This window comes from Hyla sarda, chromosome 3 (assembly GCF_029499605.1).
Source record: "Hyla sarda isolate aHylSar1 chromosome 3, aHylSar1.hap1, whole genome shotgun sequence".
Classification (NCBI taxonomy): domain Eukaryota; kingdom Metazoa; phylum Chordata; class Amphibia; order Anura; family Hylidae; genus Hyla; species Hyla sarda.
In genome coordinates this window covers 388980471-389001697 of record NC_079191.1, presented here as the reverse complement: position 1 = coordinate 389001697, position 21227 = coordinate 388980471, and the positions used below count along the sequence as shown (strand labels likewise).

Here is a 21227-nt window from a genome sequence, read left to right as displayed (position 1 = left end):
CAGTTCATTTTCACCTTAAGGACTCAGCCCTTTTTTGTAATTCTGACCACCTTCACTTTAAGCATTAATAACTCTAAGATGCTTTTGCCAATTATTCTGATTCTGAGACTGTTTTTTCGTGACATATTCTACTTTATTGGGTGGTAAATTTTCGTTGTTACTTGCATCCTTTCTTGGTGAAAAATCCCAAAATGTAATGAAAATTTAGAAAATTTTGCATTTTTCTAACTTTGAAGCTCTTTGCTTGTAAGGAAAATGGATATTCAAAATAAATTTTATATTGATTCACAAATACAATATGTCTACTTTATGTTGGCATCAAAAAATGGACATATTTGTACTTTATGAAAAAATTTGAGGGCTTCAAAGTAAAGCAGCAATTTTAAAAATGTTCATGAAAATTGCAAAATCTGAAGGGACAGATGTTACAGAACTACAACTCCCAGCATGCCTGGGCAGTCTAGGCATGCTGAGAGTTGTAGTTTGGCAACATCTGGAGGGCCACCGTTTGGGCACCACTACGCCACTGATCTCCACCGATGATCGGAGGTCCCCACGGCATCTTCTCTTCAGGTACCCGCCGCCATCTTCTCCCCCCTGTTCTGCCCGACTTCCAGGGGTGGGCAGAGCGGGGGTTTCCATGGCAACCCCCTGTCATGCGCTGCCATTGGTCAGAATTCATTTCTGACTAATGGCAGGGGACAGGAGAAGATCGCAGCACTGCAATCTTGCTGTTACGCCGAGCGATCCGGGTCCCTGCTACTCCCCGGAGCGCTCGCGGCGTCTCTCTCTCTGCAGTGCCCCGGTCAGACCCGCTGACCGGGAGCGCTGCACTGACATTGCTGGCGGGGATGCGATTCGCATAGCGAGACACGACCGCTCGCGAATCGCATCACAAGTCACTTACCCGTCCCGGTCCCCGGCTGTCACGTCCTGGCACGCGGCTCCGCTCTCTAGGGCGCGCGCATGCCAGTTCTCTAAGATATAAAGGGCCAGTGCACCAATGATTGGTGCCTGGCCCAATCAGCCTAATTAGCTTCCACCTGCTCCCTGGCTATATTACCTCACTTCCCCTGCACTTCCTTGCCGGATCTTGTTGCCTTGTGCCAGTGAAAGCGTTTAGTGTTGTCCAAAGCCTGTTTTCCAGATCTCCTGCTATCCTCATTGACTACGAACCTTGCCGCCTGCCCCGACCTTCTGCTATGTCTGACCTTGCCTCTGCCTAGTCCTTCTGTCCCACGCCTTCTCAGCAGTCAGCGAGGTTGAGCCGTTGCCGGTGGATACGACCTGGTTGCTACCGCCGCAGCAAGACCATCCCGCTTTGCGGCGGGCTCTGGTGAAAACTAGTAGCAACCCTAGAACCGGTCCACCGACACGGTCCACGCCAATCCCTCGCTGACACAGAGGATTCACATCCAGCCTGCCGAATCGTAACACTCGCTCCTTTCCTTCAGGATGATGGGGGCTGTCGGTGATTTCAGCAGGCGTCCCGGTCCGGTCCCCAACAAGCTAGCGGCGGGGACCGGAATTCCCACGGGCGTATGCATACGCTCTACGTCCTTAAGGATTTGGGATGCAGGGCATATGCAGGCCCTAGGTCCTGAAAAGGTTAAAGGGAACCTGTTGGTTGTTTCAGGCCAGGCAGCCCTGACCGCAGGCTGCATAAAACAACCACAGGTTTCCTCACTAAAAGTCAATGATTTACTTGTTGTGTCAGAGAAACTATAGTATTAAAGAATATTTGTGATATTGGTACACAGCCAAGGTAATGGCTCTATATAGCTGCTCTTGGTCTTGCTTGGCTTGACACGTCTCTCCCTATGTGTGTATAGGGCAGTGTTTCCCAACCAATTTGCAGAACTACAACTCCCAGCATGCCCAGACAGCCAAAGGCTGTCCGGGAATGCTGGGAGTTGTAGTTCTGCAATAGCTGGCGGTACACTGGTTGGGAAATACTGGTGAAGGGAGAGCTGCCTTATTGACTGTATACCGTGCTCATCCTGCCACTAATAGTGATGGTGTCACTGCCTGTTTCATGCTGCCCCTTTAATATGTTTTAAAAGTAAGAGTATACTATTAACCTTTATAATGCATTTGTTTTTTATCAGTCCTTGAAGCTCTTAAACTCCAACTGGGTCTTTTGGATGGAAGAGTTGTGAAAATGCAGTCCAACCTGGTATCGCTGAGGAAAGGTTAGTAAGAAATGTAGATTCTTGTTTTCTTAGGAACAGTTCTATAAACAGTAAGGGTATGTTCACATGGCGGAATTTGTGCGGAATGTCCACACGGAATATACCACAAGGACATTCCCCTGCAGCAGAGCCCCATTGATTTCAATGGGTTTCTGCTGTACTGTTTACATGGCAGAATTTGTGCGCCAAAAGTTTCTGCCATGAAAATTCCCATTGCAGCGTCCACAGAAAGAATAGACTTGGCTATTCTTTTTGAAGATTTCGCTTGGTAATGCATTGCCATCTATGAGATGGAGCATTCCCGAGAAGTCCTAGCGTCCGACGGATTATTCAAATGTTTTCTGTGGGGACATTCCGCTTATTTTACACCATGTGAACATGGCACTAAAGGGGTACTCCTGAGGAAAACATATTTTTTTAAATCAACTGGCTCCAGAGAGTTAAACAGATTTGTAAATTACTTCTATTAAAAAATCTTAATCCTTGCAGTACTTATCAGTAGTGATGTTGCGAACATAAAATTTTCCATTTGCGAATGGCGAACGCGAAATGTTTGCGAATGTGCGAACCGCCATATACTTCAATAGGCAGGCGAATTTTAAAACCCACAGGGACTCTTTCTGGGCACAATAGTGATGAAAAAGTTGTTTCAAGGGGACTAACACCTGGACTGTGGCATGCCGGAGGGGGATCCATGGCAAAACTCCCATGGAAAATTACATAGTTGATGCAGAGTCTGGTTTTAATCCATAAAGGGCATACATTACCTAACATTCCTAAATTGTTTGGAATAACGTGCTTAAGGTGTGTTAAGTAGTACTAGTCCTATAGGTTTAATCCCTGTTACGTCCCCTATCAGGGGACGTGTATATGGCATTGATTTTAGGAACCGGGAGATGGAAAAAGATGCTTGGTTGGACCTCCTACTTCAAATTTGGGGCACTGCGCGTGCAATCTAATGTGCCACCACATAGGAGTGGTGTGTTAAGTAGATCTATTCTTATCAGTTTAATCCCTGTTACGTCCCCTATCAGGGGACGTGTATATGGCATCGATTTTAGGACCCGGGAGATGGAAAAAGATGCTTGCTCGGACCTCCTACTTCAAATTTTGGGCACTGCGCGTTCAATGTAATGTGCCACCAGATAGGAGTGGTGTGTTAAGTACTACTATTCCTATCAGTTTAATCCCTGTTATGTGCCTTTTTTTGGTTTGGTTTTAGAAGCCAAAGTGCAGCACCAGAGGCCAGAAAAATTATGCATGTACACATGGCTGAAAAATTAGGTATTGTTGCAGCCGCTGCTGTAGCAGCGGCCATAAAAGTTGATGTTTGTTTCCCAGGCAGAAAGTGCCCTAAAACATTGCGGCTTGAACCTTAGTTTGTGGCGGATAAAACATGCAAGTCATCCGGCATTCAGAGATAAAATACAGCAGCGTGTGGACCATTTTTAGCCCAAGGCAGCTCATCTGATCAGGCCTTTTTTACTCGAATGTATCACCCACTGTCAGTCCCTTCGGGATCCACTCCTCATTCATTTTAATAAAGGTGAGGTAATCTAGACTTTTTTGACCTAGGTGACTTCTTTTCTCAGTGACAATACCTCCTGCTGCACTGAAGGTCCTTTCTTTTTTTGTATAACTGTTTATTTAAAGGATTTTGTATCTTAATACAGAAGAAAAATACGACATGTGTACAGTGAGCATGAGTACTTTGCAATATACAAAGCAAAATTTGCAACTTTATATATATAAAGGAGAAACACTGTAGAGATGAAGTAGGAGGAGAGAAAGTGGCAGAAAGTAAAATTAAAAAAGAAATAATGATGAAATAAATTAAAATAAATAAAAGAAAGAATATAAAATAGAGAATCTCGCATGGCCATGGCACATCAGTGGTTAGAGGGGCAGGCCAGAAGTTCTATCGCAAATTGGGATAGCTCAGGCCACAGGACAAGCCTGCACACCCAGTAGTCAAGGGGTTCATCGCTCCTCAGAGTAAAGGTGAGTTAGTCTGCTACCTGTCGGTCAAGTCGTTCTCTGAGGGTGGACCCCGAAGGGCTGTGGCGATGCATAGGACTTAAAAAGCTCTGCATGTCCTCCATCAACAACACGTCTGTAAAGCGTCCTGTCCTTGCCAGCGTGGTCGTGGGAGGAGGAGGAGGATGACTTTCACCTCTTCCCCTGTTAGATTCCTGTTGTGCTGTGACATGACCCTTATATGCTGTGTAAAGCATACTTTTTAATTTATTTTGGACCTGCTGCATGCTTTCCGCCTTGCAGTAATTAGATAACATTTTAGGCACTTTCTGCTTATATCGGGGGTCTAGTAGCATGGACACCCAGTACAGGTCGTTGCCCTTCAGCCTTTTTATACGAGGGTCCCTCAACAGGCACGACAGCATGAAAGCCCCCATTTGCACAAGGTTGGATGACTAGCTACTCATGTCCAGCTCCTCGTCCTCAGTGATCTCACGGAAGGTATGTTCTTCCCCCCCAGCCACGTACAACACCATGGGTACCAGTTAGGTGACAACAATCACTCTGGGATGCCTGTTGTGGTTGGTCTTCCTCCTCCTCCTCAAAGCCACATTCCTCCTCTGACTCCTCTTCCTCACAATCCTCTTCCAGCGTTGCCGCAGGTCCAGCAAGCAATGCTGATAAGGCTGTTTCTGGTGGTGATGGTGACCACAACTCTTCCTCTTCACGCTCATCTACAGCCTGATCAGCACTCTTGGCAGGGCACGCTCAAGGAAGAAAACAAACGGTATGATGTCGCTGATGGTGCCTTCGATGCGACTGACTAGGTTTGTCACCTCCTCAAAAGGACGCATGAGCATACAGGCATTGCGCATGAGTGTCCAGTAACGTGGCAAAAAATTCCCAGCTCCGCAGAGGCTGTCCTAGCACCCCGGTAATACAAATACTCGTTAACGGCTTTTTCTTGTTGGAGCAGGTGGTCGAACATTAGGAGTGTTGAATTCCAACGTGTCGGGCTGTCGCAAATCAAGCGCCTCACTGGCATTTTGTTTCGCCGATGGATATCTGAAAAGTGTGCCATGGCCGTGTAGGAACGCCTGAAATGACCACACGCCTTCCTGGCCTGCTTCAGGACGTCCTGTAAGCAGGGGAACTTATGCACAAAACGTTGTACGATCAGATTACACACATGTGCCATGCATGGCACGTGTCAACTTGCCCAAATTCAATGTCACCAACAAATGTGTTCCGTTGTCACAAACCACTTTGCTGATCTCCAGTTGGTGCGGAGTCAGCCACTGATCCACCTGTGCGTTCAGGGTGGACAGGAGTGATGGTGTGGTCTGACTCTCTGCTTTCAGGCAAGTCAACCCCAAGACGGCGTGACACTGCCGTATTTGGGATGTGGAATAGCACCTGGGGAGCTGGGGAGTGCCATTGATGTGGAGCAAGACGCAGCAGTAGAAGAGGACTCGGCCGAGGATGTTATGGAAGAGGATGGAGTAAGAGGAGTAGAGGAGGTGGCAGCAGGCCTGCCTGCAAGTCGTGGCGGTGTCACCAACTCCTCTGCAGAGCCACGCATTCCATGCTTGGCAGCCGTCAGCAGGTTTACCCAATGTGCAGTGTAGGTGATATACCTGCCCTGACCATGCATTGCAGACCAGGTATCAGTGGTCAGATGGACCCTTGCCCCAACACTGTGTGCCAGAGATGCCATTACTTCCTTTTGCACAGGTTGGGTATTGCCTTTTGTGCAAAGAAATTTCTGCCGGGTACCTTCCACTGCGGTGTCCCAATAGCTACAAATCTTTTGAACACCTCAGACTCCGCCAGCTTGTATGGTAAAAGCTGGCGGGCTAAGAGTTCAGACAAGCCAGCTATCAGACGCCGGGCAACGGGTGACTTTGTGATATTGGCTCCTTACTCTCAAACATGTCCTTGACAGACACCTGACTGTGGGCAGATGAGCAGGAACTGCTCAAGGCGAGAGACTGAGAGGCAGATGGTTGAGAGGGGGCAAGGAGGACAGCAGTGGTTGAAGTGGCTGAAGATGCTGGACCAGGAGGAGGATGTCGGCTTTTAGTTTGTGTGCTGCTTGTACTCATGTGTTGATCCCAAAGGAGTTTGTGATGTGAGATCATGTGCCTTCACAAAGCAGTTGTACCTAGGTGGGTGTTGGACTTCCCACGACTCAGTTTCTTTTGGCACAGGTTGCAAATGGCATCGCTGTTTTCAGAGGCAGACACAGAAAAACAAATGCCACACTGCTAAGCTCTGCAATGACGACATTCTGGTGGTGGCAAAAGCATGCGTTGATTGGCGTGCTGTCTGGCTGACCCCGGGTGCCGATGCATGCTGTCTGACTGTGCCACTAGCTCCTTGGGACGACCTCCCCCTGCTTCCAACTCGCCTCCTCCTCCTCTCTGTCTCCCCATCTGAACTTTCCCCCTGTTCTTATTCTCTTCTAGCGGGCACCCACGTGACATCCATGGACGCATCGTCATCATCAACCGCTTCACTTGTATCTGACAACTCAAGAAAGGAAGCAGCAGCGGGTACAACATCATCATCATCATCATCACACCGTACGACGATGTGTGTAATGCTGCCTGACTGGGACATATCCATGTTATCTACATGCTCTGGCAATAATGTTTGCGCATCACTCATTTCTTCCAACTGATGTGTAAATAACTCCTCTGATGGATCAAGTAAAGCGTCTGTGATGCTAGTGTTGGTGGTGGCGGCAGGCGGGCGAGTGGTAACTTGAGAGGTGCCTGAAGCTAAGCTAGAAGAGGAGGAGAAAGATGGTGCGTCAAGGTTCCGAGCGGAAGCTGTAGAAGATTGGGTGTCCTGTGTTAGCCAGTCAACTATGTCCTCAGAACTTTTCGAGTTCAGGGTACGTGGCCTCTGAACACTGTCCATTATTCTAGGACCAAAGGGAATCACAGCACCACGACCACGTCGGCCCCTGCGGGGTGGCCTGCCTCTGCCTGTCATTTTTTTTTCAATTAGTGGTACTATACGTGCAAGCTACTGTGACAACAGATATGTGTGGCACTGTGCACTGGCAGAAGTTGGCAGAGTAGACGCTGCAGGCCTGACACACACGCTTGCAAACAACTAACTGCTATTCAATCTATTACAGTCAAAATTGTATATATTTTTTTAAATGTACACTACTGTTACACCAGATATGAATTGCACTAGCGTGACACTGAGCCCTGGCCGGCCCAAAAACTCCCAAGTGTGAAGTAAACTGACTGATATTATTTCACAGTCCAAAAAGTATTTTTTGTTGTTAAATGTACACTAATGTTACACCAAATATGATTTGCACTAGTGTGACACAGAGCCCTGCAGGCCCAAAAACTCCCAAGTGTTTTGTAAACTGACTGATTTTATTTCACAGCCAAAAAAAGGTTATTTTTTTTCAAATTTACACTACTGTTACACCAAAAATGACTTGCACTGGTGTGACACAGAGCCCTGCAGGCCCCAAAACTCCCAAGTGTTTTGTAAACTGACCTATTTTATTTCACATTTACACTACTGTTCAGGGGCGGATCCAGAGTGGAGTCTCGGGAGGGGCACTATTAGAGTATTTTGTGTTGGCGGACAGAAAAAAAGATTACAGAAGTTACAATATTATTAAATGTATCATACAGTCCTAACCTTGTTTAAGACTTTTTGGCCATGCTCATATGTCAGAATAATAATCAAATATACCAATTGCCACAGAATGGGAAAGTGCTAAAGAAATTTAAAATTTTTAATTTTTTAAAACTACAGCTACCAGTATGACCTAAGCAGTGGTAAGGTTATGCTGGGAGTTGTTGTTTCACCCATCATAACTGCAGAACTTACAAGTAACTCCAGCTCTGATGGGACATAGTGAGGAGAATACACAATGATATCAGTGATTACAGATGACCTCTTCTCTATAGTGAGGGGAATACACAATGATATCAGTGATTACAGATGACCTCTTCTCTATAGTGAGGGGAATACACAATGATATCAGTGATTACAGATGACCTCTTCTCTATAGTGAGGAGAATACACAATGATATCAGTGACTACAGGTGACGTCTTCTCTATAGTGAGGAGAATACACAGTGATATCAGTGATTACAGGTGACGTCTTCTCTATAGTGAGAATACACAATGATATCAGTGACTACAGGTGACATCTTCTCTATAGTGAGGAGAATACACAATGATATCAGTGACTACAGGTGACGTCTTCTCTATAGTGAGGGGAAAACACAATGATATCAGTGACTACAGGTGACGTCTTCTCTATAGTGAGGAGAATACACAATGATATCAGTGATTATAGTGAGGAGAATACACAATGATATCAGTGACTACAGGTGACGTCTTCTCTATAGTGAGGAGAATACACAGTGATATCAGTGATTACAGGTGACGTCTTATCATTGTGTATTCTCCTCACTATAGAGAAGACGTCACCTGTAATCACTGATATCATTATGTATTCTCACTATAGAGAAGACGTCACCTGTAGTCACTGATATCATTGTGTATTCTCCTCACTATAGAGAAGACGTCACCTGTAGTCACTGATATCATTGTGTATTCTCACTATAGAGAAGACGTCACCTGTAATCACTGATATCATTGTGTATTCTCCTCACTACAGAAAAGACGTCACCTGTAATCACTGATATCATTGTGTATTCTCACTATAGAGAAGACGTCACCTGTAATCACTGATATAATTGTGTATTCTCCTCACTATAGAGATCAGTGATTACAGGTGACGTCTTCTCTATAGTGAGGAGAATACACAATGATATCAGTGATTACAGGTGACGTCTTCTCTATAGTCTTTCCTTATCTAATTCAGCTGGTACATACCGCCAGGATTTGTTCCAGCTAAATCTTCTCTCTGCAGAACTTGATGCCCAGACGTCTCCTCACTATGTCAGCACATTCTGATCCTCTATATGAAAACAATAATTATTATAATACTGCCAAACACTGTATTCTTTGAATATAATACTGGCACACACCCTCTGAATATAATTCTGACACACTGTACCCCCTGAATATACAACACACTGTACCCTCTGAATATAATACCACCATACACTGTACCCTCTGAATATAATACTATCACACACTGCACCCTCTGAATATAATACTATCACACACTGTGCCCTCTAAATATACTACCACACACTGCACTCTCTGAATATAATACTACCACACACTGTGCCCTCTAAATTTAATACTACCAAACACTGCACCCTCTGAATATAATACTATCACACACTGCACCCTCTAAATATAATACTATCACACACTGCACCCTCTAAATATAATACTATCACACACTGTACCCACTGAATATGATACTAACACATACTGTGCCCTCTAAATCTAATACTACCACACACTGCACTCTCTGAATATAACTTGCTGTGCAGTGCACCCTCTGAGTAAAATACCGCAATGTATTGTGGCCCCTAAAAAATGTACCACCCCAGAAATTCCTCATAATATACACTATACTTCTGAAAGGCAAAACACTCTGTGCATTCACATATAGTAATAATGCCCCATCTTGTACCCCTACATATAATAATTATGACCCGTCCTGTTCCCCCCACATAATAATGCCCTCTGTGCTGTGCCCCTCACATATAATGCTCCTGTCATGTGCCTCACACATTTAATGCCCCCTGTGCCCTTCACATATAATGCCCCCATTCTTTGCCCCTCACATATACATGTGCCCCTCATATATAAACCGCCCATCATGCGTCCCGCACATATAATGCCCCCATCATGCGTCCCGCACATATAATGCCCCCTGTGCTGTGCCCTTCACATATAAATCCCCATGTCCTGTCCCCTCAGGGGGCATTATATGTGAGGGGCACAGCACAGGGGGCATTATATGTTTGGAGCACATGACAGGAACATTATATGTGACGGGCGCATGATTGGGGCATTATATGTGAGGGGCGCATGATGGGGGCATTATATGTGAGGGGCACAGCACAGGGGGCATTATATGTGAGGGGTGCATGATGGGGGCATTATATGTGAAGGGCACAGCACAGGGGGCATTCTATATGAGGGGCGCATGATGGGGGCATTATATGTGAGGGGCAAAGAATGGGGGAATTATATGTGAGGGGCACATGATGGGGGCATTATATGTGAGGGGCACAGCACAGGGAGCGTTATATGTGAGGGGCGCATGATGGGGGCATTATATATGAGGGGCGCATGATGGGGAATTATATGTGAGGGGCACAGCACAGGGGGCATTATATGTGTGGGACACAGCACAGGGGGCAATATATGTGAGGGGAACAGCACAGGGGGCAATATATGTGAGGGGCACAGCACAGGGGGCATTATAAGTGTGGGGCACAGAACAGGGGGCATTATATGATATAATGCCCCCTGTCCTGTGCCCCACACATATAATGCCCCCTGTCCTGTGCCCCACACATATAATGCCCCCTGTGCTGTGCCCCACACATATAATGCCCCCTGTGCTGTGCCCCACACATATAATATATATGTGTGGCACAGCACAGGGGGCATTATATGTGAGGGGCACAGCACATGGGGCATTATATGTGAGGGGCACAGGACAGGGGGGCATTATATCATATATTGCCCCCCTGTGCTGTGCCCCACACATATAATGACCCCTGTGCTGTGTGCCCCACACATATAATTTATATGTGTGGCACAGCACAGGGGGCATTATGTGAGGGGCACAGCACAGGGGACATTATATGTGAAGGGCACAGGACAGGGGGCCCCCCTGTCATGTGCTCTTCACATATAATGCCCCCTATGCTTTGCCCTGCAGACCCTCATGAAATATTCCCTTTTCTCTGACCCCCCCCCCCCCCTCCTAACAATGGCGCATATCCCTAATCCCTGAGCATACCTTTACTTCCAGTATGCAGGCCGCGGGGACGGGTCCTCCAGGCGCCGGCGCGATGATGTGACGTCATCGCGCCGGCCTTTAGTGGATCTCGTCCCCGCAGCTCACACGCTGTGTACGCACAGCGTGTGTGTAAGGTTAGTGAATGGTGGAGCCGGAGCTTACAGCTTCGGCTCCACCATGCTAGGGAGCGGGGGGGGGGGCAGCAATCTCGGGGGGGGGGCAATTGCCCCGTTGCCCCCCCCTGGATCCGCCACTGCTACTGTTACACCATATATGAGTAGCAATGGTGTAACACTGTGCCCTTGCAGGCCTGAAACGCACTCGTGTGATGGAAAGTGACTGATATTATTTCACAGTAAAAAAAGTTTTTTTTGTGTTTTTTTTTTTTTAATGTACACTACTGTTACATCATATATGAGTAGCACTGGTGTAACACTGAGCCCTGAAGTGCATTTGTGTGATGGAAACTGACTGTTATTGTTTCACAGTCAAAAAAGTGATATTGTTTAAAATGTACACTACTGTTACACCATATATGAGTAGCACTGGTGTAACAATGTGCCCTTGAAGGCCCTGAAACGCAATTGTGTGATGGAAACTGATTGTTATTATTTCACAGTCAAAAAAGTGTTTTTGGAAAAAAAATGCAGACTAATGTTTGAGCCCTAAAAAGGGCTTTTTTTGGGTGCTGTCCTTACAGCAGAGATTTTGTGGACACTGAATACTGTAGTTGCTTGAAAGAAAAAAAAGTTTTACACAGGAGTACCCCTTTTAACCAGCAAAACACACGGGTGAAAGAAGCTGACTGCTATATTACTGCTATATTGCAAGCTATTGTGACAGCAGATATGAGTGGTGCCACTGGGCAAGTGGGCACAATATACCCTGTGAGGGAGCCTGCCACACACGCTGCCAGGCAGGCAAAAGCAAATAGAGTACACAGGGGGAAACAAAAAAAAATGCAGACTGATGTTTGAGCCCTAAAAAGGGCTTTTTTGGGTGCTGTCCTTAGAGCAGAGATCCGATTAGTGCTTCAGGAGTGTAGTGGACCCTGAATAAACCACCTAACTAGCACTTTCCCTATTAAATCAGGAACAGGTTCACTATCCCTCTTCTCTCTAACCATGCTGCTTCAGAATGAAGCTAAAATGGAGTCCGTGAGAGGGGTGGGAGGGTCTGGAAGGGAGGGTCTGCTGCTGATTGGATGTAATGTGTCTGCTGACTGTGACACACAGGGTCAAAGTTTACTGCAATGATGACGAATAGGGGGCAGATCGAACATCGCATATGTTCGCACGGCGCGGCAAACGCGAACAAGCTATGTTTGCAGGGAACCGTTCGCCGGCGAACAATTCGTGACATCTCTACTTATCAGCTGCTGTATACTACATAGGAAGTTGTAGTGTACTTTTTTGTCTGACCACAGGGCTCTCTGCTGAAACCTCTGTCCATGTCAGGAACTATCCCAGAGAGATTTGCTATGGGGATCTGCTCGCTCTGGACGGTTCCTGACATTGACAGAGGTGTCAGCAGAGAGCACTGTGGTCAGACAGAAAAGAAATTCAAAAAGAAAAGAACTTGCTCTGTAGTATACAGCAGCTGATAAGTACTGGAAAGATACCGATTTTTTAAATAGAAGTCATTTACTAATCTGTTTAACTTTCTAACACCAGTTGAATAAAAAAAAAAATGTTTTCCACCGGAGTATTTATGTCCTGCAATATAACGCGGGGTCACACGTGACCCCGCGTCATATCGGGTCGGTCCCGAGACCCGCGGCTAATACAGGACATCACCGATCGTGGTGATGCCCAGTATTAACCCTTCGGATGCGGCAATCAAAGTTGATAGCCGTGTCTGAGGTGAAAGTGAAACCTTCCTGGCAGCTTAGTGGTGCTGTTTGGGACTGCCGCAGTGAAATCGCGGTGTCCCGAACAGCTTGCAGGACGTGAGGCGTATCTCTACCTGCCTCTTCGTTGTCCGTTCGCCAAATGACTGCTCCGTGCCTGAGATCCAGGCAGGAGCAGCGATAACACTGATCAATGCCATGCTATTGCCTGGCAGTGATCAGTGTAGGAAATCAGTGTGTGCAATGTTATAGTCTCCTAAGTGAAAATAAAGTGTTAATAAATTTGATTTAGCCTTTTCCCATTAAAAAAAACTATGTAACTAAAAATATAAACAAATGTGGTGTCGCTGCAAGCGTAAATGTCTGAAATATAAAAATATATCGTTAATTTAACCGCACGGTCAATGGCGTACACATAAAAAAATAAATCCAAAGTCCAAAATAACGTATTTTGGTAACTTTTTATACCATAACAAAATTTATAAAAAAAGATCAAAAAGTCTGATCAAAACAAAAATGGTACTGATAAAAACAACAGATCACGACGCAAAAAATGAGCCCTCATACATTTCCATATGCGGAAAAATAAAAAAGTAATAGGGGTCAGAAGAGGAAATTTTTAAACATATTAATTTTCGTGCATGTAGTTATGATTGTGGCAAACTCTGCTAGTTGCGGCCACAAATCAAGTTTGGCTGCTCAGAAGTCCAGCGGATCTTCAATATGTGTTGGCATGGGCATGTCAAGGTATGCCACCACCTGCTGGTTCAGGTCCTGCTCCAGGTGTACCTGCTGCTGATGAGTTGCTTCACTATGCGGGTGAAGAAAGCTACTCATCAGCGACTGTAGACTCAGGCTGCTGCTGATGGAGCTGATACTGCTCCTGCCACCCCTCCCCAGCAGCCATGGCAGTGGAAGGTGAGCACAGGGGGCTCCCGATTCAGACCTGTGAGAGGATGGACGATGGTACTGATGGCCAACTGACTACATAGGAGGCCTCTGTAGTAGGTCATTTTGTCCTCCCTTTCAGTGGGTGTAAAAAAGGCCCCTATTTTGTGACGGTAGCGAGGGTCCAATAAGGTGGAGAACCAGAAGTCATCCCGCTGCCGAATGGTGACAATTCAGTTGTCACTACGCAAGCAGATGAGCATGCATCGTGCCATTTGTTTAAGTGACTTGGAGGGACTCCCTGCCTCCATCTCCACTGCATAATGCCACGGTGTGTCTGGGTCCTCTGTCTCGCTTTCCTCATAACCGTCTAGCTCCTTTGGCTGCTCCACCTCTCCTGTCAGATTACTAGAAAAAACGGCCATTTGGCAAAACCTAAACTGTGCTCCACTGTCCCCCTCCCCCTCCTCCTCCAGTTCAGCCCCCACAGGGCTCATGTGGCCGTGAGATGTAGGCGCCACGTCTCCAGTGCCCTGACCAGCCATCGTTTTCAACACGTGTTGTGAGAAATGAAGCAGTGGAATGACGTCGTTCATCCCGTAATCCTGGCGACTTACTAAGAATGTGGCTTCCTCAAGGGGCCTGAGCAAACGGCAGGTGTCACATATGAGCTGCCACTGGTTCGCATTGAAGTTACACAGGGTTGTACCCCTATCCGCTTGGATCATCAAGAAATCGGTGATGGCTTTTCTCTGTTTGTACAGTCGGTCCAACATATGGAGGATGGAATTTCAATGTGTGGCAATGTCACAAATCAAACTATGTTGTGGGATATCATTCTGACGCTGCAGCTCAAGGAGGGTATGCTTTGAGGTGTACGAGTGGCTGAAGTGCATGCAAAGTTTCCTTCCCATTGTTAGGATTTCATGCAAATGGAGGAACACTTCAGGAACTGCTTCACAATCAGATTGAACACGTGTGCCATGCAGGGCGCATGGCTCAGCCTTCCCAGACGCAGAGTGGCCAAGATGTTCTTCCCATTGTCGGTCACCATGGTTCCCATTTCCAGTTTTCATGGAGTAAGCCATGCTCCAATTTCTTTATGAATGACATTTAGCAGTTCCTCCCCTGTGTGAATCTTTTCGCCAAGGCAAACCATTTGAAGAACAGCGTGACACCGCCGTGCCCTGCACACATGGTATGCTGAAGGGCCACTGAGACTTGTCTGGGCAGTAGAGGTTGAGGACACGGTGGAGGATGAGGAGGCAGAGTCGCACACTGTCACACGACCAACGGGCTGAGAGCGTGGAGGAGGAAGCGGTGTGAATTGTCCAAGTTGCTGTTGTGGCTGTGCAGGAACCACATTCACCCAGTGAGCCTTAAAGGACATAAATTGTCCCTGACCGTAGTTACAGCTCCACACGTCGGTGCTACCGTGCACTTTGGTACACACCGACAGGCTCAAGGACTGGACCACCTTCTCTTCCACAAAATTGTGCAGGGCTGGTACTGCCTTCTTCGCAAAGAAATTACAGCATGCCACTCTCCACCTCAGCTCGGCACAAGCCATCAGTTCTCTGAAAGGTGCAGAGTCCTCCACTTGAAAAGGGAGGGACTGCAGCACCAGCAACTTAGACAGGAGCACATTCAGCTTCTGCACTGTTGGATGAGTGAGCGCATACTGTTGACTGGCTGACTAAAAGTAGGAGGAGCAGGAGCATCTGGAGAGGCAGACAGAGGGTATGACACACAGTTCCTTTCGGCTGAGGTGGTGGAGCCTTGGCTGGCTGAAGGAGGGAGCGGCTGGCCACTGGGTGATGGAGCAGGCTGGACCACTACATCAGAGCCACGGTTCTCCCAGGCCACTTTATGGTGGCGAAGCATATGTTGACGCAGGGCCGTGGTGCCAACTTTGGGATCCTGGCCACGCTTCACCTTCTGCCGACATGTCTTGCATGTGGCTATGTGAACCTCCTTCGGAAGCTTGATGAAAAACTGCCACACCGCCGAGTAGATGATTTTCCCACCAACAGTCCACACTATTTGACTGCTACTGCCGCTGTCTCCAGGAATCCCTGTTCCACTACCTCCTGGGAAGGTAGGCTGCCGCAAAGCAGGTGGTCTACCCCGGGCACATTTGGCTCCAGAATTTCCACTTCTGCCACCATGCTGACTGCCAACCATGCTACTGCCTTGCTGGCTAAGCTGCTGCCTCATGGGAAACCTGCAGCTCTCTTCTCCTGATGATGATGAAGCCTCTTCTGCACCCGGCTCCCAATTGCGATCAGCTTCATCATCATCAACAAGTGTCTGTACGTCACTGATGTCCTCCTCAGGTTTCTCAACAGTGTCTGCTTCAGGACCCTGAACACTGGCAACACCACCTCCCATGCCACTCTCCTCATCACTACTTGCATGCCTAGCGATGGAAGCAGCGGATGTCTCCTCCACTTCTTGGCTGGGCATTAGCTGCTGACTGTCCTCTATTAGATCGTCCTCAGTGAATAGTGGAGCTGAACCCACAGCATAAGATACTTCTGTTTCTGTAGAGGAGGGAACAGCATAGGACAGAGGCAAAGGGAGGACAGATGCTGCTCCTGGGCCATGCCAACTGTGGTTGCGTCTGAGGAACCCACCGACTGTTGACTGGGGGTGTCAGATGTCACTTGTGATGAAATGGATGACCTTGTTAACCAATCTACAACGGCAGATGGGCTTCTGGTCGAGACACGACCGCTAGCTGATAACGGGAGCTCTGGCCTCTTGCTGCGACTCCTGCTGCCACACGCCCATAGTCTGCTGCGAGCTCTGCCGGAAGGATTTAGGCCTCTGTCACTCCTCTGTGCACATCCTGGCACTTCTCTACCTAACATACTTAGTGCGTGTATGAAGGGAGTACAATAAACTTCACTATGCTTAAAACAGTATTTGTCTAGAACAGCAGCAGGAGTGCACTTTTGGCTGGCCTTTCACAGTATCTAGGCCCTTGACAGATTAACAGGTACAAAATAGTACACTACTTAGATGTAGGTATGTGGTATGTACTGATGGGGGCTGAAAAATGCTCTACAGTACACTTAAAAAAAGAATCAGACTAAACCACCAGCCGGTGAGTACATTTGCCTGGACTTTCACAGTATGTAGGCCCTTGACAAATTAACAGGTACAAATTAGTACACTACTTAGATGTACGTATGTGGTATGCACTGATGAGGGCATACAAAAGCGCTACAGTACTCCTAAAAACACTGTATTTTTGTAAAACACCAGCCGGTGATTACTTTTGTCTGTCTTTCACAGTATGTAGGCCCATGACAGATGAACAGGTACAAATTAGTACACTACTTAAATGTGCGTATGTGGTATGCACTGATGAGGGCAGAAAAATGTGCTACAGTACGCCTAAAACCTCTGTATTTGTGTAAAACACCAGCCGGTAATTATTTTTGTCTGTGCTTTCACAATATGTAGGCCCATGACAGATGAACAGGTACAAAATAGTACACTACTTAGATGTACGTATGCGGTATGCACTGATGAGGGCAGAAAAATTGTCACGTACCGGCAGGAAAGGTAGTGGATCCTCTGGACCAGAGAGGCGATAGCACGGGTTGTACTGGAGGACCGGTTCTAAGCAGTTACTGGTTTTCACCAGAGCCCGCCGGGATAGACTTGCTGCGGCGGTAACTACCAGGTCGTATCCCTCAGTAACAACTCGACCTCTCTGGCAGCTGATATAGCGTGGTACACAGGGAGCAGGCAAGAGCGTAGTCGGACGTAGCAGAGGTCAGGGCAGGCAGCAAGGGTTCACAGGCAAGTATACGGTAGCAATGGGTTCGGCAACTGGCAAGGCAATATCACAGTAGGGAACGTTTTCTCAAAGGCACTAGGCACAAAGATCCGGCAAGGGTAGGAAGGGGCCACTGTGAGTACGTCTGACCGGGAGACGCCGAGGCCCTGGAGCAGAGGACAGAGGCAGCGGGCGCTCCGGTCTGGAGGTGAAGACGGGAGTGCTCGCTGTGACAGTACCCCCCCCCCCCCTTAGGTCTCCCTCTCTTTTTGGCACCAAGGAAGTTGAGGATGAGGCTGCGGTCCAAGATGTAATTTTCAGGCTCCCAAGACCTTTCCTCAGGACCGCAGCCCTCCCAGTCGACCAAAAAAAAATATTTTCCCCCGAACAAGCTTGGTGGCTAGGATTTCTTTAGCAGTAAAAATATCCAGTGACAGGGGTGGGAGAAAGAAGTTTAGGAGAGAAGCGATTAAAGATAGCAGGCTTTAGAAGGGAGACATGAAAAGAGTTATGAATTCTGAGGGAGGGAGGAAGATGGAGCTGGTAGGACACCGGATTAATGCGGCTCTTGACTTTGAAGGGACCCAAGTAATGAGGGCCCAGCTTGTAACTTGGTACCTTAAATCTGATGTACTTCGAGGAGAGCCACACCTTGTCACCGGGACTGAATTCTGGAGGAGCTCTACGACTTTTGTCGGTCTGGAGCTCTTCATACGGGTCGAGGCCTTGAGGAGGGCTGAGTGGGTCTCTCGCCAAATAGAAGTGAAGTCCACAAGGAGGTCCTCTACAGCTGGTACAGAGGAGGGAGCGACACTCAAACAGACATTTCTCAATTTTGGCATAAAGGCGGTTACTTCTGAGTCGGGTGAGAACTTGCCGGACATGGACTCGATGTTGATCCAGATTGGATGAAAAAATAAGGATATCATCCAGATATACTACAACGCAAGTGTAGAGAAGGTCCCGGAAGATGTCATTCACGAACTCCTTGAAGACTGCGGGTGCGTTACAAAGTCCAAAGGGCATCACTAAGTACTCAAAGTGACCGTCCCGGGTGTAAAATGCGGTCTTCCACTCGTCTTCTTTACGAATGCGGATCAAATTGTAGGCCCCGCGGAGATCCAACTTGGTGAAAATCTTGTCTCCTCTGAGACGGTCAAACAGCTCAGAGATTAGAGGCAGAGGGTAACGGTTTTTAAAGGTAATTTTATTGAGTCCTCTATAATCGACGCAGGGTCGGAGAGAACCATCCTTTTTAGACACAAAGAAAAACCCGGCTCCAGCAGGAGACAAAGACTTCCTAATAAAGCCTCTCTGTAAATTCTCACGTACATAGTCCGACATTGCCTGAGTCTCTAGAGGGGAGAGAGGATACATTCTGCCCCGAGGAGGAGTAGAGCCCAGTAACAGGTCAATGGGACAATCATAAGGCCTGTGAGGAGGAAGAGTCTCCGCTTGTTTTTAACAGAAGACGTCCGCAAATTGATGGTAAGGCTTGGGGAGACCTGGTGGCGCAGGAACTGGCGGGACCCGTTTGATAGGAGCAGGCTTGAAGCACCGGTCAGGGCAAGAGGAACCCCAATGCAGAATCTCACCGGTGGACCAATTCAATACAGGAGAGTGGCGTTGCAACCACGGTAAACCCAGCAGGAGTTTGGAGGAGCAGAAGGGAAGAACAAGAAATTCCAGAGTCTCGGTATGGAATATCCCAATGTCCATCCGCATGGGCTGGGTGCGGTATTGTACCATAGCAGAGAGTTTCTCCCCGTTGACCGTAGAAATAAGGAACGGCTTGGGCAGACAGGTTATACGAATTTGATACTTGTCTACCAAGGAGGCGTGGATGAAGTTGCCGGCAGAGCCGGAATCCAAGAAAGCAGCAGCAGAGAAGAAGGACTTGGCCGAAAGGAACGACTGCATGGATATAATGAGGCATGGAGAGGAAGAATCCACACCTAGTAATGCCTCTCCCACATTGACGAAGAGGACAATCCTTAAGGAAGTGCTCAGTACTAGCGCAGTACAAACATAGGTTCTCGTCTCAACGGAACTCCGTTCTTGAGGGGTCAGGCGAGACCGGTCCACCTGCATGGCCTTCACAGCGGAAGACCCTGAGACAGGTAGAGGTGGACGCTGGAACACTGGAGTCAGACGAGGGCAGCGTTTGGAACGAGCTTTTTCCTTTTCAAGATGGAGTTCCTCTTGTCTCTCAGAGAAACGTTTGTTAATCCTGGAGGCTAGCAAGATGAGGTCACGCAGGGTGGTAGGCAGGTCACGTGCAGCAAGGACATCTTTAATGTCACAATTAAGTCTCTTCTTAAAGGTGGCACAAAGAGCTTCATTATTCCAGTTCAACTCGGAAGCAAGGGTGCGGAACAGGACGGCATAGTCACCCACGGTAGAATTTCCTTGGGACAGGTTTAGCAAAGCAGTCTCTGCGGAGGTAACCCAGGCAGGTTCCTCAAAAACACTATGAAACTCCTGACAAAAACTCTGGACAGAAGCGGTGGCTGGATCAGCGCGCTCCCAAAGCGGTGTAGCCCAAGCCAGGGCCCTGCCGGAGAGCAGACTGAGGATGAAGGCTACGTTGGCTCGCTCAGACGGAAACTGGTCTGATAGTAGCTTGAGATGAAGAGAGCACTTAGACAGGAACCCTCGGCATAGTTTAGGATCTCCGTCGTATTTGTCAGGTAGAGACAAATGGATCCTGGCTCCAGTGGTAATTGCGGGCGGAGGTGATGCAGCAGGTGCAGGCGGTGGTGCAGGCTGTTGCTGAGCAGGCAGGAGCAGTTGCATCATGGCGGTCAACTGGGCCAGCTGCTGACCTTGCTGGGCCACAATGGAGGTGAGGAACCAGCGCACCAATTACCGGTGCGCTGGCCCTTTAAATTTACTGAAGCCCTAGAGAGTGGGGCCGCGCATGCCGGCATCCAGGAGAGCAGAGCGCCACGCGGGGAGCAGGTAAGTCGAACAGGGGCGTGTGAGCGGGGACCAGCCGCCACGCTAGCCGTGTCCCTGCCACTGTGAGACGCGCGCTCCCGGTCAGTACGTCTGACCGGGAGACGGCGAGGCCCCGAAGCAGAGGACAGAGGCAGCGGGCACTCTGGTCCGGCGGTGAAGACCGGAGCACTCACTGTGACAAAAATGTGCTACAGTACGCCTAAAAACTCTGTATTTGTGTAAAACACCAGCCGGTGATTACTTTTGTCTGTGCTTTCACAGTATGTAGGCCCTTGACAGATTAACAGGTACAAAATAGTACACTACTTAGATGTTCGTATGCAGTATGCACTGATGAGGGCAGAAAAATGCGATACAGTACCTTTAAAAAAAAACAACATATTTTTGTAAAATACCGGCAGTACACAACAGTGCTGCAGCCAAAAAAAGCTGTGTACTAAACACAAAATTGCACTCTGTCAAAGACTATTAGGAATGGACTCCTGGGTATTATACCGTCTACAGACTAGTATAACCAGTAGATGATTTTTTGTGGAACAAAGACACTGAATTGCGCTGAAAAATTATTCCTGCCTCCTCTGCTAAGGTTTATGAAGTTGATGCAGCTTGTTGAAATGTATGAGGCAA

The 21227-nt window shown here is 47.7% G+C and overlaps 1 protein-coding gene across 1 annotated transcript in view; it reads left to right on the top strand.

Moving 5' to 3' along the window:
• LOC130362863 (pulmonary surfactant-associated protein D-like) overlaps positions 1 to 21227 on the top strand; it is a 73818-nt gene that overhangs the window by 43187 nt on the left and 9404 nt on the right. Inside the window, exon 4 of the mRNA XM_056567958.1 lies at positions 2109 to 2192. Within this exon, the coding sequence (XP_056423933.1) occupies positions 2109 to 2192 (84 nt within the window). The remainder of the gene's footprint in view (positions 1 to 2108; positions 2193 to 21227) is intronic.